Raw genomic sequence first — 27159 nt, 5'->3', positions numbered from 1 at the left:
TAGGAAGTTCGTTAACACTAGGAGCGAGACATGTGTTGGTTGGAAACACTTGAATGGACCATAGTGGTTGTATAATACAGGAAGTGCAAGAAGTTGAATGAACCATGTACATGAAGGGACATCGTAATGAACCAAAGTACGATGGTTGGTTACCCATGAAATCTAGTGGATGGTTGTTTCTCTATCTAGATGTCATTTTAGCAATGTCTACATGATGGAGTTACAAAGTAAAAGCGTTGGTTTTGAATTGTGTGTAAGTAATTAGTATATGCTCCCCCATCTTAAGAATGTCTATTTATTTATCACATAGATATAATTTTATACACAGTGGTGATATCAATATACATTCTTTAAAAAACATAATTTAAACACAAACCAAAATCTATATTTCATAATGCTGATATAGTCTAATGTTTGTTATATGATATCTATGAATTCCCAACTAAATCTCTATTTTCCCATCTTAACAAAGAATATTTCTTTATCACAATATCTATTTCTTTGGCACAATACATATACTTTTATACAACATTTATATCACTTGCATATTTTGTAAACTAAACACAAATCAAAATCTATATTCCGTAATGCTCATATACTCCAATATTTGTTGTAGGATATCTATAAATTTCCAACCTATATTCAAATTATCCATCCTCCCTACTTGTATTTTAAAGTTAAACACCATTAAAAAAAAATTATAATATATTCATATTATTTAAAAAATATATACATTATAACCAAGTGCAAATTTCCGGCTCGTGCAAGTCAAGAGCAATCTATACATTAATAAACAAATAAATCCTATGATTACACATTCCTAAATGCTCATATATAACATCATGGAACAAAAATCCTATGATCACACATTCCCTGTATGCTCACATATATAACACGATGGCACAGGATCTTCGAGACTCTCATACACCATGTTCTTCTATGCCAATATCACTGCTATTTAAAAATAGAAGAATTTTCAATCTGAATATGGGATCTAAGATGTAAAAACAAGTCTTCAATCTGATTATAGGATTCAACAGGATGAAATGAAACAAAACAATTCTGGAGCCCAGAAGTACCAAAATTCATATATATTTCCATCGACTCAGATTTGCATATAGAATACAGACTTAGTAAAAGATATTACTAGCATAACTTTTTGAACTTAAGTCCGTGATTCCATGCTGATGCTGTGGATCTTAGCCAGGACTCCCACAAGAGGATCATTGATATAAGTTGTGGGCTCAAGCTTGCACGAATCGGCCCTGTTATGTCGATTATTCCATGATGTTGTTGTGGAGCTTAGCCAGGACTCCCACGAGAGGAGCATTGATATACGTCGTGGGCTCAAGCTTGGTGGAATCAGCCCTGCTATCCTCAAACCTGTCATAGCGATCAGGCCCTCCCACAACTGCACCTGTTAATTCATTTGGGTTTGGTGCTTCTCTGTTGAACCACAAAGTGAAACCTTCGGTACATGATATCTTTCTGGAATCCTCGTATATCGAAACTATGGAGGACCCTCTGTGGTGAGCTTGCTGTGGATATTTGTCACCAAAACCCACCATGAAAGACATACCAGCAGGATTCTTTCCCAAAATGTAATCCACCTGCAATTTACATATACAAAGTGGATTTGTTAGCTACTACTTTGCTTGCTTTTTCAAATTATGATATGAAAAAACAAAAAATCAAATTTATTTAACTCTGAATCTCTTATACTCTGAGAAAGCTGGAATGGATATACAAGTGTGCTCAATTCTTCTCCTCATTAATTAAATATTTTGCAACACTTAAAAAATTATAATATGTATGTGTACTTGTTGTTTGGCAAATGCAATAAGAATGCTTGGTTCATATGTTTGATCGCCACATTGCAGGTATTGCTTATATCGTGACAGTAAGTCACTGTAAACTGATGCAAGGAATGATGTGCCAGTAGCATATTGTGTATTTGCACCATCTCTGACAAACAACAAACCTCATGTACAAGTGAAACAGATACAAACACTGTTAATGAGCTTAATTTTGAAACTCAACAGATACAAACACTGTTGATGAGCTTAATTTTGAAACTCGGAGCATGACAGGGAGAAACTTCCATTTACCTGGTGTGATGGAATTTTTGAATTGAGGACTTTGTGGAAGAACTGAGCAGAGGAACACTTCTGCTTGGCCTCTGAAAACTTCCAGGTTGGTTTCTCCGGAGAGATATAGCTGCGAGGTTTATTAATTTTTATGAAGATGTGGTCAGTTGAGGGTCAAGTGGTTAGTCTTAAACTTTTTCTAAATTGAACATTTGGTGATTCATATGTTTATGTGAATATGGACTTACACTAGACAGGTGGATTTGAACTCCTGCACATTTGAGATCCCAATTGAACTCATACTCATTGGAAGTACAAAAATTTTGGTGGAGTATGTATTTGGTATAATATGGCAATCCAGTTGCTCTATATAGCCACACGGCTGCCCATGCAAGCTCGTCCTGTAAGTTAGTTAGTAGAGGAATAATAAGAAGACTTCAAGAAGTTACTCACTCTGTAGTTTAAATAAATAATAGTGTGAAGTAAAAAAGGAAGTAAAATTAATAATGTTAAGGAAAGATACATCATAGCCCGAGACAGAGCAATAGAAAGGGCATTCTCCATGATATGTTCCCCGGTACTGGTCAGCGAAACGAAAGAGCTGTACTAAATGACATATTCAATTAAATGATTATCATAAAAAGTTGGAGAATAAAATTCGTTAAATTAATTCTCAATTTTGAGATAAAAAACGTAGGCAACCTCAAATAAGTAATCTCACCGCTATTTGCCTGATCCCAAAATATTCCAAAAATGGAAACATTAAATTAAATTTAAAATAAAAGTTATAAAAAAACATTCATCCACAAACAAATATGACCTATCATAAGTTGCTAAAGTTATCTAAATTGTAAAATCTAAGAATAGAATAAAACAGTGAAAAGAAATTGTTTCCTATCATATGTTTGTTTTAATTACTAAAGTTATCTGGACTGTAAATTCTAAAAATAGTATATAATAGTGAAAAGAAATTAAACCATTGACCTTTTTCCTAACAGTACAGTAGGATTATAAAATATCTCAATATCTCTCAAATCTGCAATCGCTGTTCTAAACCAATAATACAGTATAAGTGATTTTAGAATACGTAATCTTATACCAAAGTAGCTCTTTGGAGTAGGAGAATGGAATAAGTTTGTCAATGGCTGCAAAGACGACGGAGGAAGCGGCCAATGCTGCAGCAGTCTCTGCTGCAATTTCTGTCCCGTGAGTGGATGTATCTATTCTGTACAAAGTCCTTGGAGTGTCCATCCTCTCGTCCTTGGAGTGTCCATCCTCTCTGGGTTCTCCCAACAGTTATGGTCTGCAGTTGGATCTCCCACCTAAAAACAAAACCATAACTAAATTCATAATTGCCATTTGTTGTGATCCATGAGTAAATTTAGTTGGGATGGCAATTAATTCACCTGAACCCACAGCTGGTTTTCGGTGGCGCTTGCTTTGATGAAATAATCAGTTCCCCACTTAATGCCATCCCTAACGTTCTCCAACTCTCCCGCTGCTGCAAGTTCATCTCTGTACTGAAGGGCTCCCCACTCTGTACTGAAGGGCTCCCCATGCCAGCATGGTAACGGTGAAAGCCATCGGAAACCCATACTTCACATTATCCCCAGCGTCGTAGTAACCGCCCACCAAATCCACCTGCATAAATACACATAAATACACAGTAAAAGCCATGTTGAACATCATTGTATCTTTCCAGACTTCTTGAAGATCTGGACCAAATAATCAATTCCTAATTTATATGGACAGAGAATGTTGATAGAAATCAAGCTGTTGCAAACTCATAACTCATAATACTGGAGTAAGAATTCACATTGTAGGTGGGTTGCGGGGGATCTTTATGTTAATAACTTAATTGTATATTCTCATAATATCCAGAAATCTGATAGTGCTGAGAAATCAATTCCGAGAGATCAATTGTTTGATCTAAATAAGTTGTGGGTGGAGTATCAATCGTTTTCGCCAAAATAGATACCCTCGTTATTTTCGCATTGATAAGATCAGCGTCGTTATTTTGCCGTTTTGGGTATGATTAACAACACTTCTAAAACATTCAGGAGACAACGTTTCTAAAACAATCCGGATGGCAATACCAAAATGAGAAAATATTGTTATTACATTTTGGATTTGTGCGTCTGTTAGACCAGAATCTCCTCTCCAGGTTATCCTGTTGCTACTGCTGGACAGTTTTCCTGAACGTTGAGCCTCCAGAAACAGAATAGATTTATGCAGAGCATCTTTGTAGTCAAACTCACCCAACACAAACTGATGATGAGCAGACAGCACAGTAGCAAGAATTATACACACAAACCTTTCCACGGTAACCCTGTAACCCATTTCTGCTGCAATTGATCAGTAAATGGGTACAAAAATAAATATCTGCAAAAGTTGATGCGTATATATATTTGTAGTCTCACGCAACCAACGTGTAATGAAGAATAGAAACATAAAGGGGATTCGGTCTCTTTGTTTGCATGCATGTTTGATGTGGGTATTGTAGAGGTTTTGCAGGACAAAGAAGTCTTGCATGCAGGTTTGATGCGGTGCTTATTTTGAAGGGTAGAGAAGTCTTGTGGGTGTCAGTTGGACATGAAACGACGGAAATTCCAGGAAAATATTAACTGAATGGTAAGTCAGTGTATAAGGTTGCCTCATCACCATTTCCTCACAGTACTATTAACGAGTAAATGTTAAAGTTTCAAGAAACACAAGGAAGATAACGAAGTTAGTTTTTCTACACAGACTAGAATATTTATTGAATATTTAATTTTTCCACACAAACGGAATATAAACTAACTACCGTTGCCTATTAGATCGGCACTGTGAGCGTTTCTATTAATATACGAAATATTAACTATTTCAAAACCCGTAAAATTAAAGAACAAATTTAAATGTATGTAATTAAAGTTATAATTTCGTAAATTAAAAAGATAACAAATTTAATTTTAAAATTTTAATGGATTTATTTTTAAAATTTAGAGTTCTAATATACATTCTATCAGTCTTATAAAGTTATAGAGAAGAGGTCTAAAGTTTAATTTCAAAACCGGAAGCTTTTATTTACATTCTACTAGTTTTTGCAAATGTGACAGAAAATGCAGATACCATGTAATATCTCATTCCATATTTTGTATAATGTTTTTTTACAAATTTTTATTTAGTAAATTTTATAATTAAATCATTTTTAGGTTTGTATTTTAAGTAAAGTAATAAGTTGGAAGATATTTAACAAATACGGGTGGGACTGATGCAAATGGATTCCAAACACCAAAACTCTTAAAACTCTTGGCATATTCATATAATTGTAAAAACAAGATGAATAACATAAAGTTTAATAACATATTATAGAAATAATTTCACTCAAAAAGAAGTTAGTAAAGCTTAACATTTGAATTTGAGTTGTAATTGTTTAATAATTAAAAGAAGAGAATATAACAAGTTATTATACAAGGATTATAAACGAGTAATTGCACCACATGTTGCAAACGAAACTCACAGTAAAGGAAAGAGTAGTAGAGAAAAAATAAGTAAAATTTTTATGATTGCCATTTACCATGAACAAAATTAAGAACATGCCAATGGGTCAATTGTGAATACATAAATCCATTCTTCCACGGTACCAGTTTTCTCACCACATACAATTCTTTATTAAAGAATGGTGTCGAGAGCTCAATTGCTCCATGAGTTTATGAGGCATATACCAAAACAAACTATATTGTGTTAGGGTTCAAGAGAAATAAATATAACAATTAAGAAATACACATTCAAACCATGTACACCATGATTATGTGGAAAACCCCAATTGGGGGAAAAACCAACCAACAATAGATCTATTATTGTCCTTAGCTAAAACACAGCCAAGCCGGCCAACAACCTGAGCTTTCATCGCTCAACCATGGCTGCCTACAATGGAGAATACACAAGTCTTTTAAGGGCTTGAACTAACGGTTGACATAACCTCAACTCCACCATAGGGTCAAGTTTATCTAACAATCCCCCTTTAAACTTGACTTTGGGTTTTCCTTGGCCAAATCTAGCCAAATCTGCCAAGTGAGCCAGCCACCACTCACCTCCAGGCCCTACCCAGTCAATGTTAGGGTATTTGATAATCTCACAAGCTTTCCTAGTTCAACATGCTTCATCATACCACCACATGCATCTCCATATCACCCAAGTGGACATTTAGACTTTACCAGTGATTTACTCGGTTATGCATTCCTTACCAGGTCTTACAGTCGTATACCCATTTACATGAAAATTTCCATTTTATTTTTATTTTGTTGCTATCTTGACCCACACACAACTTGAATTGCTGCAAGTTTAACCATGCATTTCACCCTGTAAGACTCCTATCCCACTATTTAACCCTTCTCTTGTAACTGAATTTTTATTTAAAATTTCTGTTACTATTTTAGAATAGAATTTTTTCTTTAACCATAAAAGCCTTTCAACAAATTTCTCTGGAAAAAAAAAGAATTACCTGACTTTCTTGATTTTATGAAAACAATGCTCTGTTCTTTTGTTTTGATCTCTCGGCTTCAGTAGATCAGGCAGGTTTTCGACTCAGACAGGCTTTCTGGTAATCCTCTACGTCCTCCTTTCTCTTCGATAGTAGCATCGTGGTCAACGATGGAGGGGTTTCACCCTCAGGGGCAACACTTCACACGCAGGGCAGCATTCTCCAATGCGCCTTTGGTGGGTACGCAGTAGTGGTGCCCTCCTTGACGCAGATGTCAAGGCTCCTCGATGCATGCAAAGATTCCTCTCTCCACGCCGGTGCCTCCTCGCTCCACTCCAATTCTGGATGCAGAGTATGTAGGTTCCTGCGTCCTCCTTTCTCTTTACATAGGCTGGTGCCTCCTCTTCACGCCGTGCAGAAGGTTTTTCTCCAGCCTCCACTCTTCACGATTTACAAACCAAACCGGACCTCAGAGTATACACGTAGGTGGCACGCGGCTCTGGTCTTCACGGGACTGCAGAGAATACACGCAGCAGATAGCACGCGGATTTGGTCTTCATGCACTTAGACTAACTCAACTTAATCTAATTTACAATTTCAAAATTTAATTTAAATTTCCAAAAAATATTCCCAGGGCTTGGCAAAGGCTCGAGACTTCATTTTCTTCATGCTCCTCATCAAACCATCACTCAACGGACATTGTTTTTTTGTGCAATGAGCTATTGCTTCAACCAACACCAGCACTTTGTCGATGGGAACATTTCGAACAGCTATCCAAGGCCCTTGCCAACATACCATTTGTTAGGGTTCAAGAGAAATAAATATAACAATCAAGAAATACACATTCAAACCATGTACACCATGATTATCTGGAAAACCCCAATTGGGGGAAAAACCAACCAACAATAGATCTATTATTGTCCTTGCTAAAACATAGCCAAGTCGGCCAACAACCTGAGCTTTCACCACTCAACCATGGCTGCCTACAATGGAGAATACACAAGCCTTTTAAGGGATTCAACTACATGTAATACCATGAGTCACCAATACTAGGTGCCCAAAACCACAACTGTTAACCATAAATGTTGACATAACCTCAACTCCACCATAGGGTCAAGTTTATCTAACATATTGAAATGTGAGACAGCTCAGAGATCCAAGCTTTACCCAACCATAAACTCATCTTCCATCAACATGTGCATTAGGAATTGGTGCCACTTATTCATATAGATGAGCCACAATTGACCCATCACTTGACCCACCACTGATCATTCTTTTTCCTTGGACCTTTCCATCTCCCTAACAATCAATATAGTTGATCAATTCATCTGATAGTAAACTACGGAAATGATTACTAGAGGACCAACACGGATGTACACAAAATCCAAACTTCGGCCAGGAGAGAGAGACTTCATCCATTTAGGAAATAAATACAAGTTGTTGGCATTTGGTTTGGAGAGACCCCATACAAGACCATACAAATTCTAGAAAGAGAGTTGGAGAGATGTAATTGTCTTGTGGGGATATTTATTAGTGATGTACATAGCATATCTATAATGTTTTTCTTTCTATTATTCCAAGAACTTGTCTGCCTCTTCCAAATGGCCAAAATATTATTCTCTACAAAATTTGAGAAATAAATCATAATCAATATTGTCTTTTGTTGTTTGGCCAAACTTGAGTTTGTTCATTCTATGTCACACTGAAAAATTGAAGTTTTAACAACATTTGGTAGCCAAAATTTAATCTTGGGAAATCTTACCCTGTGGGGAAGTTGCTACTCGAGAGCTCTTTTTGGGTGTAGGAGAGGGCTTTGGCTTAGGCTTTCTCTTCTGAGTTAGATCATGAGTTGGATCAGGGGATCATGAACCTGATCCAGGCTTAGGAATAACAACTAGAATAAGAAGCCATTAGAACACCACCCCTACCTTGCATTCTATGTCACACACAACAAAATTACAGTTTTAATAGCATTGTTGGACTATTTTTATGATTTTTTTTTTCTATTTCAGTTAACTCCTAATGATAAACCCTACTTATCAGTTTTGAAAAGTAAACCATTTATGGAAAAATGTATTGTCCATGGATTACATTATTCATACAGTAATTACACAAAATACAAATTCATGCTGAAGACAACTATCAATCAAATGAGGTGAAAACAATGAAGCCATATTGCTACATGTTTTTTGGCTAGTGAATCTCAAGAGATCCAATCATTCCAGAGAATACACAGTAGAAATTGTTTGATCACGCAGTTTAATCAAAACTAATCATGTTACAACACTAGTAAGAAAAATTTCACTTGGAGTGGCCATATGAAAATATCTATAATATGGTTTCAAAAGTTGAAATTGACTAGCCAAATGGACATCTCTAGAAAAAATTGAATATTTAAAAAAACTCTAAAAATGGGCTTCAAATATGAAGGTTATGTCATTAAAAAAAGGAAATAATGATAACAAATAACCAAATGGTAACTAGAAGTTCACGTGTATGGTTGTAGATGATGTGAAAATTTAATAATAAAAAAACCCTCAAAAAATTGAATATTTAAAAAAGCTCTAAAAATGGGCTTCAAATATGAAGGTTATGTCATTAAAAAAAAGGCAATAATGATAACAAATAACCAAACGGTAAGTAGAAGTTCACGTGTATGGTTGTAGATGATGTGAAAATTTAATAATAAAAAAACCCTCACTAACTTTACCTATAAGCTCACTTATACAAATACATTACTTTATGAAGTCACCTAGTTTTATAAAACAAGTGATAAACACTTTTATAATGAAGTTACTTTATAAACTAGAGTTGCATGTAACTTAAAAAGAGATTTGAACTCAAGACTTCTTACTATATAAAGTAATTTTTAACCAAGTGAGATAGTGCAAACCACATACTAATGGTAGTGGAGGATAGGATTGTTGGTGTTGGTGTTCTTGGATCTTTGCCTCAGAGTGCATGCTTACAAAAAAAAATACTTATCCAAAATCAAACAATTTTTTGTTAAAAACAAATAAAAAAATCTAATTCTCAACAACAATGGGGTTAAATATCAATTAACTTACCTAAAATATACAAGTTTTCCCATTTTTATGTTTATTTTTTGAGATCACATAGAGCACTACAAAGAGAATATGTAGTTAAGAAAAATATTTTCAACACTGCTTCTAATTTGCCAAGATTTTATAGAGTGGGGGGAAAGGGGAAAATGTAAATTATAAAGAGTATCAAACTTAAAATATGTAAATTATAAAGAGTATCAAACTAAGAATATAAACAGAAAAATGGAAAACAAACTCTATAATTATTATTTTAAAGTGTAATTAAATTGTATATCTCATGACATAATGAAAAAAATTGTATCTTGGGAAACTAGACACCTTTCTTTATGAAAGGAAAGGTGTTATTAAATAAAACCAATTCTCTAGACATAATGGAATAAATTGTTTAGGAAAAAAATGTATGGAAATAATTAATATTAGAAATGGCAACACAAGCTCAAGATATCGATCAACAAAAAGAGTAGCTATTTGAACATGCTATGATACATGTTCAGGATGATAATTCATTCCATATAAGACAAAGGCCTTCAATAACTACTCACACAACTAGATCAAATATCATAGCTCTTGTATTTTTATGTGGTTGAAACCCTCAAAGAGGGAAATACTCCACATCCCCAGTCAATGTGGCCACTAGAGGAAATTTAAGTGATGATAAAGGAAAGAACTTTACATAAGATATTTCTCATGAAATCATTATTAACAGTGACCCCCCATGCTCTTTAAATCGACATTATGGACCGATTGGGTGTTAAGTCATGGATCAATAGTCATTAATATAGAGGAGAATGTAAACCATTAGATTACTTTATGTCTAGAATACATCATGACCATCAAATTATGATGCAATTAATTCATACTAAAGAAACATGATTCTACCTAATAGACACATTAGACCAAGTTGAGCACAAATAACTCCTAAGTGTCTAAATATCCTAACATAAATTTCTAATTAGAACCTTTAACTTAATAACAAGGTGAACTTGTGAAGTTCACCTGAAACATTTTCATGTTCCAATAAGTGTCAAAATCCTATAAAAGTAGTGTGTTATGTATTTTGGTTACACGTTGTCGATTTGGTTACTATGATATTGCAGATAATTTAGGCCCGAAATGCCCCTCTATTATCTGACTTGCTAATTCACATTCATGATACCATTTAGAGGAAATTTATGGTATGATCAATAGGAAGAAATCAATAAATATTGGATATTTGACTAAAATTTACCACTAAATAACAACTTCCAAATAGATTTAAATAGCTACGAACCTTATTTAAGGCATCCTAAGTAACGATGGACCCATATTAAGGGTTTGTGCCCTCAAATGGTTTAGTGAACTTAGGAAATGCACCAAAAAAATGACCGAATGGAAAAAAATGAGGCAAACTAGCAACCAAGGGTATGATACCAATGGGGTAACAAGGAATCAAAGAACTCACCATAATGTTAAACATCCCAATGGTGTCCCATGTCTATATCAGGGCGAAAATAGCTCTTGGAAGGTGATGTATAATCTGAGAGCCACCATATAATCATAAGGTGGGTCAAGCATGGGTGAACAGTTCCAGGAACCTTCAAGGGTATAATCATATGTGAGTACCAAAGTTCAAATTCCATACTATACATGATTATTTTTGGTGAGTGAATTTAATGGAAGTCACTAAACACCCAAGTTAATTTTCTTCCCTTTGATAGAGTATAAATGATGTACAGATGATATTACATGAAGCATCTCTTTCTTAACCTAAGAAATGGAGAACAAAAACTTGGACTATGGGTATTTGTTATACCAACATTATTTTAAATGTATGTAATTAAAGTTATAATTTCGTAAATTAAAAAGATAACAAATTTAATTTTAAAATTTTAATGGATTCATTTTTAAAATTTAGAGTTCTAATATACATTCTATCAGTCTTATAAAGTTATAGAGAAGAGGTCTAAAGTTTAATTTCAAAACCGGAAGCTTTTATTTACATTCTACTAGTTTTTGCAAATGTGACAGAAAATGCAGATACCATGTAATATCTCATTCCATATTTTGTATAATGTTTTCTTTACAAATTTTTATTTAGTATATTTTATAATTAAATCATTTTTAGGTTTGTATTTTAACTAAAGTAATAAGTTGGAAGATATTTAACAAATACGGGTGGGACTGCTGAAAATGGATTCCAAACACCAAAACTCTTAAAACTCTTGGCATATTCATATAATTGTAAAAACAAGATGAATAACATAAAGTTTAATAACATATTATAGAAATAATTTCACTCAAAAAGAAGTTAGTAAAGCTTAACATTTGAATTTGAGTTGTAATTGTTTAATAATTAAAAGAAGAGAATATAACAAGTTATTATAGGTTTACAGAGATGTATTTTTTTAGACATGCCATAATCTGATATGATACACGGATTATAAACGAGTAATTGCACCACATGTTGCAAACGAAACTCAGTAAAGGAAAGAGTAGTAGAGAAAAAATAAGTAAAATTTGTATGATTGCCATTTACCATGAACAAAATTAAGAACATGCCAATGGGTCAATTGTGAATACATAAATCCATTCTTCCATGGTACCAGTTTTCTCACCACATACAAATCTTTATTAAAGAATGGTGTCGAGAGCTCAATTGCTCCATGAGTTTATGAGGCATATGCCAAAACAAACTATATTGTGTTAGGGTTCAAGAGAAATAAATATAACAATTAAGAAATACACATTCAAACCATGTACACCATGATTATGTGGAAAACCCCAATTGGGGGAAAAACCAACCAACAATAGATCTATTATTGTCCTTAGCTAAAACACAGCCAAGCCGGCCAACAACCTGAGCTTTCATCGCTCAACCATGGCTGCCTACAATGGAGAATACACAAGTCTTTTAAGGGCTTGAACTACATGTAATACCATGAGCTCAATATCATGAGTCACCAATACTAGGTGCCCAAAACCAATACTGTTAACCCTAACGGTTGACATAACCTCAACTCCACCATAGGGTCAAGTTTATCTAACAATCCCCCTTTAAACTTGACTTTGGGTTTTCCTTGGCCAAATCTATCCAAATCTTGCAAGTGAGCCAGCCACCACTCACCTCCAGGCCCTACCCAGTCAATGTTAGGGTATTTGATAATCTCACAAGCTTTCCTAGTTCAACATGCTTCATCATACCACCACATGCATCTCCATATCACCCAAGTGGACATTTAGACTTTACCAGTGATTTACTCGGTTATGCATTCCTTACCAGGTCTTACAGTCGTATACCCATTTACATGAAAATTTCCATTTTATTTTTATTTTGTTGCTATCTTGACCCACACACAACTTGAACTGCGGCAAGTTTAACCATGCATTTCATCCTGTAAGACTCCTATCCCACTATTTAACCCTTCCCTTGTAACTGAATTTTTATTTAAAATTTCTGTTACTATTTTAGAATATATTTTTTTCTTTAACCATAAAAGCCTTTCAACAAATTTCTCTGGAAAAAAAAAGAATTACCTGACATTCTTGATTTTATGAAAACAATGCTCTGTTATTTTGTTTTGATCTCTCGGCTTCAGTAGATCAGGCAGGTTTTCGACTCAGACAGGCTTTCTAGTAATCCTCTACGTCCTCCTTTCTTTTCGATAGTAGCATCGTGGTCAACGATGGAGGGGTTTCACCCTCAAGGGCAACACTTCACACGCAGGGTAGCATTCTCCAGTGCGCCTTTGGTGGGTACGCAGTAGTGGTGCCCTCCTTGACGCAGATGTCAAGGCTCCTCGATGCATGCAAAGATTCCTCTCTCCACGCCGATGCCTCCTCACTCCACTCCAATTCTGGATGCAGAGTATGTAGGTTCTTGCGTCCTCCTTTCTCTTTACATAGACCGGTGCCTCCTCTTCACGTCGTGTAGAAGGTTTTTCTCCAACCTCCACTCTTCACGATTTACAAACCAAACCGGACCTCAGAGTATACACGCAGGTGGCACACGGCTCTGGTCTTCACGGGACTGCAGAGAATACACGCAGCAGATAGCACGCGGATTTGGTCTTCATGCACTCAGACTAACTCAACTTAATCTAATTTACAATTTCAAAATTTAATTTAAATTTCCAAAAAATATTCCCATGGCTTGGCAAAGGCTCGAGACTTCATTTTCTTTATGCTCCTCATCAAACCATCACTCAACGGACATTGTTGTTTTGTGCAATGAGCTATTGCTTCAACCAGCACCACGACTTTGTCGATGGGAACATTTCGAACAGCTATCCAAGGACCTTGCCAACATACCATTTGTTAGGGTTCAAGAGAAATAAATATAACAATCAAGAAATACACATTCAAACCATGTACACCATGATTATCTGGAAAACCCCAATTGGGGGAAAAACCAACCAACAATAGATCTATTATTGTCCTTGCTAAAACATAGCCAAGTCGGCCAACAACCTGAGCTTTCACCACTCAACCATGGCTGCCTACAATGGAGAATACAGAAGCCTTTTAAGGGATTCAACTACATGTAATACCATGAGTCACCAATACTAGGTGCCCAAAACCACAACTGTTAACCATAAATGTTGACATAACCTCAACTCCACCATAGGGTCAAGTTTATCTAACATATTGAAATATTGAAATGTGAGACAACTCAGAGATCCAAGCTTTACCCAACCATAAACTCATCTTCCATCAACATGTGCATTAGGAATTGGTGCCACTTATTCATATAGATGAGCCGCAATTGACCCATCATTTGACCCACCACTGATCATTCTTTTGCCTTGGACCTTTCCATCTCCCTAACAATCAATATAGTTGATCAATTCATCTGATAGCAAACTACGGAAACGATTACTAGAGGACCAACACGGATGTACACAAAATCCAAACTTCGGCCAGGAGAGAGAGACTTCATCCATTTAGGAAATAAATACAAGTTGTTGGCATTTGGTTTGGAGAGACCCCATACAAGACCATACAAATTCTAGAAAGAGAGTTGGAGAGATGTAATTGTCTTGTGGGGATATTTATTAGTGATGTACATAGCATATCTATAATGTTTTTCTTTCTATTATTCCAAGAACTTGTCTACCTCTTCCAAATGGCCAAAATATCATTCTCTACAAAATTTGAGAAATAAATCATAATCAATATTGTCCTTTGTTGTTTGGCCAAACTTGAGTTTGTTCATTCTATGTCACACTGAAAAATTGAAGTTTTAACAACATTTTGGTAGCCAAAATTTAATCTTCGGAAATCTTACCCTGTGGGGAAGTTGCTACTCGAGAGCTCTTTTTGGGTGTAGGAGAGGGCTTTGGCTTAGGCTTTCTCTTCTGAGTTAGATCATGAGTTGGATCAGGGGATCATGAACCTGATCCAGGCTTAGGAATAACAACTAGAATAAGAAGCCATTAGAACACCACCCCTACCTTGCATTCTATGTCACACACAACAAAATTACAGTTTTAATAGCATTGTTGGACTATTTTTATGATTTTTTTTTTCTATTTCAGTTAACTCCTAATGATAAACCCTACTTATCAGTTTTGAAAAGTAAACCATTTATGGAAAAATGTATTGTCGATGGATTACATTATTCATACAGTAATTACACAAAATACAAATTCATGCTGAAGACAACTATCAATCAAATGAGGTGAAAACAATGAAGCCATATGGCTACATGTTTTTTGGCTAGTGAATCTCAAGAGATCCAATCATTCCAGAGAATACACAGTAGAAATTGTTTGATCACGCAGTTTAATCAAAACTAATCATGTTACAACACTAGTAAGAAAAATTTCACTTGGAGGGGCCATATGAAAATATCTATAATATGGTTTCAAAAGTTGAAATTGACTAGCCAAATGGACATCTCTAGAAAAAATTGAATATTTAAAAAAACTCTAAAAATGGGCTTCAAATATGAAGGTTATGTCATTAAAGAAAAGGAAATAATGATAACAAATAACCAAATGGTAAGTAGAAGTTCACGTGTATGGTTGTAGATGATGTGAAAATTTAATAATAAAAAAACCCTCAAAAAATTGAATATTTAAAAAAGCTCTAAAAATGGGCTTCAAATATGAAGGTTATGTCATTAAAAAGAAAGGCAATAATGATAACAATTAACCAAACGGTAAGTAGAGGTAAGTAGAAGTTCACGTGTATGGTTGTAGATGATGTGAAACTCAAGACTTCTTACTATATAAAGTAATTTTTAACCAAGTGAGATAGTGCAAACCACATACTAATGGTAGTGGAGGATAGGATTGTTGGTGTTGGTGTTCTTGGATCTTTGCCTCAGAGTGCATGCTTACAAAAAAAAATACTTATCCAAAATCAAACAATTTTTTGTTAAAAACAAATAAAAAAATCTAATTCTCAACAACAATGGGGTTAAATATCAATTAACTTGCCTAAAAAATACAAGTTTTCCCTTTTTTGTTTTTATTTTTTGAGATCACATAGAGCACTACAAAGAGAATATGTAGTTAAGAAAAATATTTTCAACACTGCTTCTAATTTGCCAAGATTTTATAGAGTGGGGGGAAAGGGGAAAATGTAAATTATAAAGAGTATCAAACTTAAAATATGTAAATTATAAAGAGTATCAAACTAACAATATAAACCGAAAAATGGAAAACAAACTCTATAATTATTATTTTAAAGTGTAATTAAACTGTATATCTCATGACATAATGAAAAAAATTGTATCTTGGGAAACTAGACACCTTTCTTTATGAAAGGAAAGGTGTTATTAAATAAAACCAATTCTCTAGACATAATGGAATAAATTGTTTAGGAAAAGAAATGTATGGAAATAATTAATATTAGAAATGGCAACACAAGCTCAAGATATCGATCAACAAAAAGAGTAGCTATTTGAACATGCTATGATACATGTTCAGGATGATAATTCATTCCATATAAGACAAACGCCTTCAATAACTACTCACACAACTAGATCAAATATCATAGCTCTTGTATTTTTATGTGGTTGAAACCCTCAAAGAGGGAAATACTCCACATCCCCAGTCAATGTGGCCACTAGAGGAAATTTAACAGTGACCCCCCATTATTAACAGTGACCCCCCATGCTCTTTAAATCGACATTATGGACCGATTGGGTGTTAAGTCATGGATCAATAGTCATTAATATAGAGGAGAATGTAAACCATTAGATTACTTTATGTCTAGAATACATCATGACCATCAAATTATGATGCAATTAATTCATACTAAAGAAACATGATTCTACCTAATAGACACATTAGACCAAGTTGAGCACAAATAACTCCTAAGTGTCTAAATATCCTAACATAAATTTCTAATTAGAACCTTTAACTTAATAACAAGGTGAACTTGTGAAGTTCACCTGAAACATTTTCATGTTCCAATAAGTGTCAAAATCCTATAAAAGTAGTGTGTTATGTATTTTGGTTACACGTTGTCGATTTGGTTACTATGATATTGCAGATAATTTAGGCCCGAAATGCCCCTCTATTATCTGACTTGCTAATTCACATTCATGATACCATTTAGAGGAAATTTATGGTATGATCAATAGGAAGAAATCAATAAATATTGGATATTTGACTAAAATTTACCACTAAATAACAACTTCCAAATATATTTAAATAGCTACGAACCTTATTTAAGGCATCCTAAGTAACGATGGACCCATATTAAGGGTTTGTGCCCTCAAATGGTTTAGTGAACTTAGGAAATGCACCAAAAAAATGACCGAATGGAAAAAAATGAGGCAAACTAGCAACCAAGGGTATGATACCAATGGGGTAACAAGGAATCAAAGAACTCACCATAATGTTAAACATCCCAATGGTGTCCCATGTCTATACCAGGGCGAAAATAGCTCTTGGAAGGTGATGTATAATTTGAGAGCTACCATATAATCATAAGGTGGGTCAAGCATGGGTGAACAGTTCCAGGAACCTTCAAGGGTATAATCATATGTGAGTACCAAAGTTCAAATTCCATACTATACACGATTATTTTTGGTGAGTGAATTTAATGGAAGTCACTAAACACCCAAGTTAATTTTCTTCCCTTTGATAGAGTATAAATGATGTACAGATGATATTACATGAAGCATCTCTTTCTTAACCTAAGAAATGGAGAACAAAAACTTGGACTATGGGTATTTGTTATACCAACATTATTTTAGGTTTACCCAATCTCATATCATATCTTACTGCTTTCTTTAGTTTAAATTATATGCTAGGTGGGTATTATTAGGCCCACTTTGTTTTCCATTGGCACTCAAACATATCTCATTTTAATATACAATATCAATTTTTGTTTCTATGTTTCATTAAAATAAAGCATATCATAAGAAACACATCATAAAAATGAGCTAACTAAATTTCGTAATGAATAACACAGAAATACAATATTAATTAGATTTTTTCATTAATATAGTACAACAACTAAATTATTTGCGAGCTTGGATATGTAAGAAACAAAAATAAATGGGTAAAACATGTTTATATCCAATTGTGATTGAAACTGATAAAAATAATATTGAATTATATAATTTAATACATTATAAATACATAGTTTTAAATATGAATATGCAATCTTGGGGTTAATTAGTCACCCACAAAGGGTCCAAAGGGAATCTATCCCAAGTGCATGTTATGGATCAACACTATCTATTTTGAATCTTTGATGATGAAGGCATAATGAATTGAATGGAATTGTTTAGCTCTAATATTGTATGCTGAGTTGAATTAAAATTGAATTAAAGAAGTTGGCATGAGAAGATAGAAGCTATAAATTAACTAAAGTCTACGAGATGAAACTATTTATATAGAAACATTGGCACACATAATTGAAATTAATAGCATACTCATGATAAAAAAACTAATTTGAAAAGAATAAATGCATGTGTAATTTCCCTCAAAATGTTTTTCTATAAAGATATATTTGCTACACAAAAAATCCAGTTGAATCTAAAATGAATTAATTGGCATGGCAAAGCCAGAAAGAGTCTTCTACATTCAACAGGACTTATAAAAATGACCATCATGAGGTTTTTTATATTCATATTCTAAACTTATTTCTAAGTACATATAATGGATTTTGATGTCTTAAGGGATGATACTCTACTTTGAATAAATGCAAGTGGAATTTGTGATCTAAGATGGTGGTACAACTACATGGACTCAATAGGAGTTTCTAATGCTTCCTTCTAAATTTCTACCTCTAAAACATTTTTTTTTTTATAGATAAAGTTTAGATGTAAAGGTTGTGTGAAGTAATAAATTCGATATAGCATTTGTTCTTTGTTGGGAATGATTGAGTGTAGTTTCCTATGATTCATAGAAGAGATCAAAATTTGTTCCCACAGATCAATTATATTTACTAGAATTGAAAACAACTAATGTTCATGTCCAAGCCCCAAGAGTTAGCTCAAATATTTGAGTCCCTGTTTTTAAGTACCTCCCCGATCGGGAGGTCACATGAGCAATTCTCCTCGACACCCTTGGGGTTAGACCCTGCTAGTCTCGTCGACGGGCTTTAAAAGACTCCCTTCGGGGTTGATCTGCCCAAATTTTTCCGAGGGAAAAAAACTAATGTTCATGTCCAAGGCATTGATAATATGGCTATTCATTCCATCACAACCATGATAATATATTACTATTATTCAAAAACACAATTAGTAAAGGGTTATGCACTCCATATTTTTCCAAGGGAAAAAAACTAATGTTCATGTCCAAGGCATTGATAATATGGCTATTCATTCCATCACAACCATGATAATATATTATTATTATTCAAAAACACTATTAGTAAAGGATTATGCACTCCATATTTCATTTTCCCAGCAAGAGTAAACAGGTGCACTTTAAACGTGGTATAGGAGAGATGTATAATGTATTGTAATCCTTATAAATTCAATTGAAAAATAAAGTTCATAAAATTTGATTTTTTCATCATCCATAATAGTCATAAGGAAATAAACTCACATAAATCCATCTAAATCTCAATCTTTTAATCACAAATAAATTGGTGTCGCAATTGACCTTTATTCCACTTAGTGATTAATAGATGTAACATAGATCTACATTAGTATTAATAACATACAATCATACACAATCACTTAATTTGTTTGAATATTTCTATAATATTTGTATTTTTTGTTATATATATATATATATATATATATATATATATCTTAAAAATTCTACTCTCTATAAAAAGTAGCTTGAATAACATGCAATAACTTTGAAATGTATACGCAAATTCATCTTAACTTTATTCAATAACTTTGAAATGTATATGTGAATTCATCTTAACTTTAGATTTATAGTTGATTATTTTATGATAACATCATCTTAAACAATATCCTTATGGTTCAAATTAGCATGTTAATTGTTTAAAAAAAATTCCCCCAACAACAAGCTAGAATCATTTAATGGCAAGTCCCCATTGGACTTGCTCTCATTTGGTATAGTTTCCACCTAAATTGTTGGAATAAATTTAATATCAATTAAATTAGAAAAATAACATTATAATTTATAAAATTTAACTATCTGTATATGTTAGAAATATTATGTCTAATTACCTATCCTAACTGGAAACATGTGCATTGAGATAAAACACAAGAAAAAAAATTAATTACAAAATTAAATTAAATAATTAATAAAATCAATAAAATATTGAGCACAAAAAATATATTAATATTTAAAAAACTTTTTTTTATTTAAAAAATCACATACATATTCTTGTATCCAATATGAAATATTAATTGAAAAATATATTATTGTGAAATATAAGAATATGGAAATCTTAAACCTTGATAGAAATACAAAATATATAACAACAATTGCCATAGAAGTCTTCTCCAAAGATATATGACGTTTCAATTTATCATTAAGAAATTTATCAGTAAGAGCTGATAAAATTATACAAGCCTCTCGAATCTAAATTTTTGATCTCCTTGTTTCTCAAAAGAACATCCTCTTAAATGGGATACTTAATAAAGTACATTTATTAAGAATTGATAAAATTATACAAACTTTGGAATCTAAATTTTCGTTCTCTTTGTTTCTGAAAAGAACTTCCTCTTAAATGACATAATTAATAAAGTACATTCAATTTTATCTTCTTTTTGTTACAACAAATTCCACTTTCGAAGTCTAATTTTAATATTTCTTATGAAAAATGTTTGATAAAAGCATACGATTGTTCCTTTCAAACAATGATGTCGATATAATTTTCCATTTTTAAAATTCTTATGGTTAGTAACACATTGTAATTTGTTATAAGGATATTTGTATTTGATTCAAGATTTTGAATATGTCATAGTGTTTATTTGTATGCAAGTAGGTTTTTTTCTCCTTATTTTTCTATTATTTATTTTATTCTCTTATTCTTTCTATTTTCTTTATCATTCAGATTATTTCGGTCTTGAAAAGATTTGCCAAATGTACAAAAGTAATAGCTAGTATGTTAATAGTTAAATAATTATATATTTACGCAAGTAATCATAAACAAATAATAGATTCCAATATTAATCCCATATTCATTGGGTGAAATGGTTACAAAGAGTTTATAAGCTATCCTTCACCTAACATAATTCATTTGCACAATATTATGCAATATGGGCTACAGTGTATTCTTTTAATCTCAATCATATACTAGACTAGTATACAAAAATTTGGGATATGAAAATATGTAATGGATAGCAATACTATGGTAGATGACACGTCAGCAAAAGCATGCCAGTGTCTAGTAGATTCCATACATGATTATCTCTAATAATCCATTGGTTAGCCCACGAATAGCTGAGTAGTTTAATCTAACATGGAGAAGAACTTCACAAGTAACATGGACTAAACAAAACAATCTGAATGTGAGAAACAAAGTGGATACCTCGGTATCCATAAGACTTTTATAAGGCCTATAAAATTTAATCCATATATGTATTGTCAATATCCAAATACTTATATAAAATTCTTGATCCAGGTACTTGAAGTGGAAATGAATATTATGGAATTAGGAAGAATGAAGTGAGAAAATAAATGATCGGGATCCTTATACAAATAATACATATGAAAAAATTCAAAACAAATTCATAGTTCCATATAGTTAGATAGAAAATAAAATTTAGAATGCATAACACCACAATAAATTCCATTAAATCATTACTTATCCAGATACAATGAATTCATGAAATGTGAATACTTTTAACACCTATGTCAAAACTACCATGTCAATGTATATGTCATCATACCAAGTCATTAGTATGCTTAATAAATTAAATCAGTCATTGGCCATATGGGATGACATGTAATATGACATGTCAACATGGCATGTCATATTACATGTCATCATAAATGCACTAAAAATTTGGTAAGATTCATTTCATTGTCCACCATGTTATTTCAAATCTATGAAATATTAGGTGAAAGAAAGATTTGGATTTGGATATCTAGTATCAAGGATTTGGAAATTTCAAATAATGATATATTAAGTTTGATCCAAATCATAATATATATGATCTAAGTTATGAAAGTTTTTTTTAAGACATAATTTATCTTATCCAGATCCAAATACAAATAATATATCAACAATTCCTCTATATCTAGATTTAAGGAATTGAGAGCTCATAAAATTATATTAGCAATGTGTATACATGATCCAGATTCAAATTTCTTGCATCTGAATTTAATCAAAATCTTTAAAGACACCCATATGATCAACGCTTTGAACTCTTTGATTTGGATCTCGTTACCAAGAATTTTTCAATAATTTTTTTGGCACTTTTATGAAATAATAGGAAACAAATTAGATCAAATGATATGAAAAATAAATAAATTTCGAATGGAAATAATTGTCATCAAATTAATTGGAAACTATGCATATACAATCAAATAAAACAAAATAAAAGATAAAAACCTTTACATACTATATCAAATCAATAATAAATTATATTGTAGAGAAAACAAAGGGAAATCTATAGGAGGGTGTGGCCATATAGAGGAGTTGTCTCGTTTAGTTCTATCGTCTCTATTAGGAAGTTCGTTAACACTAGGAGCGAGACATGTGTTGGTTGGAAACACTTGAATGGACCATAGTGGTTGTATAATACAGGAAGTGCAAGAAGTTGAATGAACCATGTACATGAAGGGACATCGTAATGAACCAAAGTACAATGGTTGGGTACCCATGAAATCTAGTGGATGGTTGTTTCTCTATCTAGATGTCATTTTAGCAATGTCTACATGATGGAGTTACAAAGTAAAAGCGTTGGTTTTGAATTGTGTGTAAGTAATTAGTATATGCTCCCCCATCTTAAGAATGTCTATTTATTTATCACATACATATAATTTTATACACAGTGGTGATATCAATATACATTCTTTAAAAAACATAATCTAAACACAAACCAAAGTCTATATTTCATAATGCTGATATAGTCTAATGTTTGTTATATGATATCTATGAATTCCCAACGAAATATCTATTTTCCCATCTTAACAAAGAATATTTCTTTATCACAATATCTATCTCCTTGGCACAATACATATAGTTTTATACAACATTTATATCACTTGCATATTTTGTAAACTAAACACAAATCAAAATCTATATTCCGTAATGCTCATATACTCCAATATTTGTTGTAGGATATCTATAAATTTCCAACCTATATTCAAATTATCCATCCTCCCTACTTGTATTTTAAAGTTAAACACCATTAAAAAAAATTATAATATATTCATATTATTTAAGAAAAAATATACATTATAACCAAGTGCAAATTTCCGGCTCGTGCAAGTCAAGAGCAATCTATACATTAATAAACAAATAAATCCTATGATTACACATTCCTAAATGCTCATATATAACATCATGGAACAAAAATCCTATGATCACACATTCCCTGTATGCTCACATATATAACACGATGGCACAGGATCTTCCGAGACTCTCATACACCATGTTCTTCTATGCTAATATCAATGCTATTTAAAAATAGAAGAAATTTCAATCTGCATATGGGATCTAAGATGTAAAAACAAGTCTTCAATCTAATTATAGGACTCAACAGGATGAAATGAAACAAAACAATTCTGGAGCCCAGAAGCACCAAAATTCATATATATTTCCATCGACTCAGATTTGCATATAGAATACAGACTTAGTAAAAGATATTACTAGCATAAATTTTTGAACTTAAGTCTGTGATTCCATGTTGATGTTGTGGATCTTAGCCAGGACTCCCACAAGAGGATCATTGATATAAGTTGTGGGCTCAAGCTTGCACGAATCGGCCCTGTTATGTCGATTATTCCATGATGTTGTTGTGGATCTTAGCCAGAAATCCCACGAGAGGAGCATTGATATACGTCGTGGGCTCAAGCTTGGTGGAATCAGCCCTGCTATCCTCAAACCTGTCATAGCGATCAGGCCCTCCCACAACTGCACCTGTTAATTCATTTGGGTTTGGTGCTTCTCTGTTGAACCACAAAGTGAAACCTTTGGTACATGATATCTTTCTGGAATCCTCGTATATCAAAACTATGGACGACCCTCTGTGGTGAGCTTGCTGTGGATATTTGTCACCAAAACCCACCATGAAAGACATACCTGTAGGATTCTTTCCCAAAATGTAATCCACCTGCAATTTACATATGGAAAGTGGATTTGTTAGCTACTACTTTTCTTGCTTTTGCAAATTATGATATGAAAAAACAAAAAATCAAATTTATTTAACTCTGAATCTCTTATACTCTGAGAAAGCTGGAATGGATATACAAGTGTGCTCAATTCTTCTCCTCATTAATTAAATATTTTGCAACACTTAAAAAATTATAATATGTATGTGTACTTGTTGTTTGGCAAATGCAATAAGAATGCTTGGTTCATATGTTTGATCACCACATTGCAGGTATTGCTTATATCGTGACAGTAAGTCACTGTAAACTGATGCAAGGAATGATGTGCCAGTAGCATATTGTGTATTTGCACCATCTCTGACAAACAACAAACCTCCTGTACAAGTGAAACAGATACAAACACTGTTAATGAGCTTAATTTTGAAACTCAACAGATACAAACACTGTTGATGAGCTTAATTTTGAAACTCAGAGCATGACAGGGAGAAACTTCCATTTACCTGGTGTGATGGAATTTTTGAATTGAGGACTTTGTGGAAGAACTGAGCAGAGGAACACTTCTGCTTGGCCTCTGAAAACTTCCAGGTTGGTTTCTCCGGAGAGATATAGCTGCCAAGTTTATTAATTTTTATGAAGATGTGGTCAGTTGAGGGTCAAGTGGTTAGTCTTAAACTTTTTCTAAATTGAACATTTGGTGATTCATATGTTTATGTGAATATGGACTTACACTAGACAGGTGGATTTGAACTACTGCACATTTGAGATCCCAATTGAACTCATACTCATTGGAAGTACAAAAATTTTGGTGGAGTATGTATTTGGTATAATATGGCAATCCAGTTGCTCTATATAGCCACTCCGCTGCCCATGCAAGCTCGTCCTGTAAGTTAGTTAGTAGAGGAATAATAAGAAGACTTCAAGAAGTTACTCACTCTGTAGTTTAAATAAATAATAGTGTGAAGTAAAAAAGGAAGTAAAATTAATAATGTTAAGGAAAGATACATCATAGCCCGAGAGAGAGCAATAGAAAGGGCATTCTCCATGATATGTTCCCCGGTACTGGTCAGCGAAACGAAAGAGCTGTACTAAATGACATATTCAATTACATGAGTATCATAAAAAGTTGGAGAATAAAATTCATTAAATTAATTCTCAATTTTGAATCTAACACATGAACGAAAGAGCTGCACTAAATTAATATTCAATTATATGAGTATTTTAAAATGTTGGAGAAGACAATTCATTAAATTAATTTTCAATTTTGAATCTAAGACATGAATTTCATAGACATGTTAAAAATGGGCATTTTTGAAAGATTTTTGGAATATTTTGGAATCATATAAAAAACGTAGGCAACCTCAAATAAGTAATCTCACCTGTCCGTATTTGTCTGATCCCAAAATATTCCAAAAATGAAGACATTAAATTAAATTTAAAATAAAAGTTATAAAAAAACATTCATCCACAAACAAATATGACCTATCATAAGTTGCTAAAGTTATGTAAATTGTAAATTCTAAGAATATAATAGAATAGAATAAAACAGTGAAAAGAAATTGTTTCCTATCATATGTTTGTTTTAATTACTAAAGTGATCTGGACTGTAAATTCTAAAAATAGTATATAATAGTGAAAAGAAATTAAACCATTGACCTTTTAGGATTCTAAAATATCTCAATATCTCTCAAATCTGCAATCGTTGTTCTAAACCAATAATACAGTATAAGTGATTTTAGAATACGCATAATATTATACCAAAGTAGCTCTTTGGAGTGGGAGAATGGAATAAGGTTTGTCAATGGTTGCAAAGACGACAGAGGAAGCGGCCAATGCTGCAGCAGTCTCTGCTGCAATTTCTCTCCCGTGAGTGGATGTATCTATTCTGTACAAAGTCCTTGGAGTGTCCATCCTCTCTGGGTTCTCCCAACAGTTATGGTCTGCAGTTGGATCTCCCACCTAAAAACAAAACCATAACTAAATTCATAATTGCCATTTGTTGTGATCCTTAGTAAATTTTTTTGTGATCCATGAGTAAATTTAGTTGGGATGGCAATTAATTCACCTGAACCCACAGCTAGTTTTCGGTGGCGCTTGCTTTTGTTAGTTTGACAACGATTTAGTCGTTTTAGAAAATTTAGGTATAGTCAGTTCCTTGTAAGGAATAAGTCTGTAACGGTTAATTAGTTGTAACTATAAAACAGGCATTTTCCCATGAAATGAAAAGCGGTGAAAACTCATTGTTAAATAAAAACAGTTCGGTCCAAAATTTAGTTTTTAGCATTCGGTTTTCTTGTCTTGTTGTTTCTCTGTTTTTCGCTTCATTTGTACAGCAATTGGGGTCTTTCTGTTTCTCTGTTTTTCCCTTCATTTGATTAGCAATTGGTATTAGAGCCAGTGAATTGAGCTTGGAGTCTAGGAGTTCTGTCGAGAGGCTGTTCTCAGCGTGAAGGCTATGTATCTCTGCATCTCTGCGTTCTACAGTCATCGTGAAGGTGTCTCTATGCCCAGCCAAGTTCCACGTTGACAGACCTGTCTGTGTGTTCAGCGGTCAGAGTGAACGTCTATGTGCTCAGCGGTCAGCGTGAAGGTGTTTCTCAAATCTGCGTGTGCAAAAGCGTTGAAAAAAAGGCGGCTGTGCATTGAAGAACTTGCAATCAGCATGCGTGAGAGCGGTTGGATGAGCGTGAAGGCAGCGTGAGTCCAAAACTTGCAATCAGCCTGCGTAAGAGGAGATCAGCATTTTAGAACCTGCGTAAAGACCAGCAAAAGCTGCGTCAAAGCGTGAAAGACCGGGTATCATTTTTTTTTTCTAGCCATTGCTAAATAATTATGGGCTTGTATTCAGAAATTGTTTCAGAATTTCTTTTTTAAAGGAATGTGTGAGTGAAATAGGA

At 33.3% G+C, this 27159-nt stretch overlaps 1 protein-coding gene and 1 pseudogene across 1 annotated transcript; both read right to left on the bottom strand.

Annotated features, from left to right (window-relative positions):
• Positions 1–1277: 1277 nt before the first annotated feature.
• On the bottom strand, positions 1278–4427 carry LOC149254946 (endoglucanase 16-like; annotated as a pseudogene).
• A 19507-nt stretch (positions 4428–23934) lies between these two features.
• Positions 23935–26750, bottom strand: LOC149254945 (endoglucanase 16-like). The gene is made up of 7 exons (XM_089454883.1): positions 26594–26750; positions 26021–26202; positions 25268–25345; positions 24993–25145; positions 24766–24874; positions 24478–24641; positions 23935–24267 (listed from the first exon to the last, which is right to left on the bottom strand). The coding sequence occupies exons 1-7, from the start codon at positions 26748–26750 to the stop codon at positions 23935–23937; spliced, it is 1176 nt and encodes a 391-aa protein (XP_089311009.1).
• Between the last annotated feature and the right edge of the window lie 409 nt (positions 26751–27159).

The sequence above is a fragment of the Pinus tabuliformis genome, chromosome 7 (assembly GCF_031772625.1).
Source record: "Pinus tabuliformis cultivar Carrire ecotype Pingquan chromosome 7, CPIR1, whole genome shotgun sequence".
NCBI lineage: Eukaryota > Viridiplantae > Streptophyta > Pinopsida > Pinales > Pinaceae > Pinus > Pinus tabuliformis.
The sequence above is the reverse complement of the archived record's forward strand: the minus strand, read 5'-3'. Positions and strand labels throughout refer to the sequence as shown.

Coding starts and splice junctions, on each gene's coding strand:
- LOC149254945 (XM_089454883.1), bottom strand. CDS start 26,750: ATGACTGTAGAACGCAGAGATGCAGAGATACATAGCCTTCACGCTGAG. Junction 25,346..26,020: donor CACTCCAAAGAGCTACTTTG/GTATAATATTAT, acceptor CATTTAGTACAG/CTCTTTCGTTTCGCTGACCA. Junction 24,875..24,992: donor TTCAAATCCACCTGTCTAGT/GTAAGTCCATAT, acceptor TAAACTTGGCAG/CTATATCTCTCCGGAGAAAC.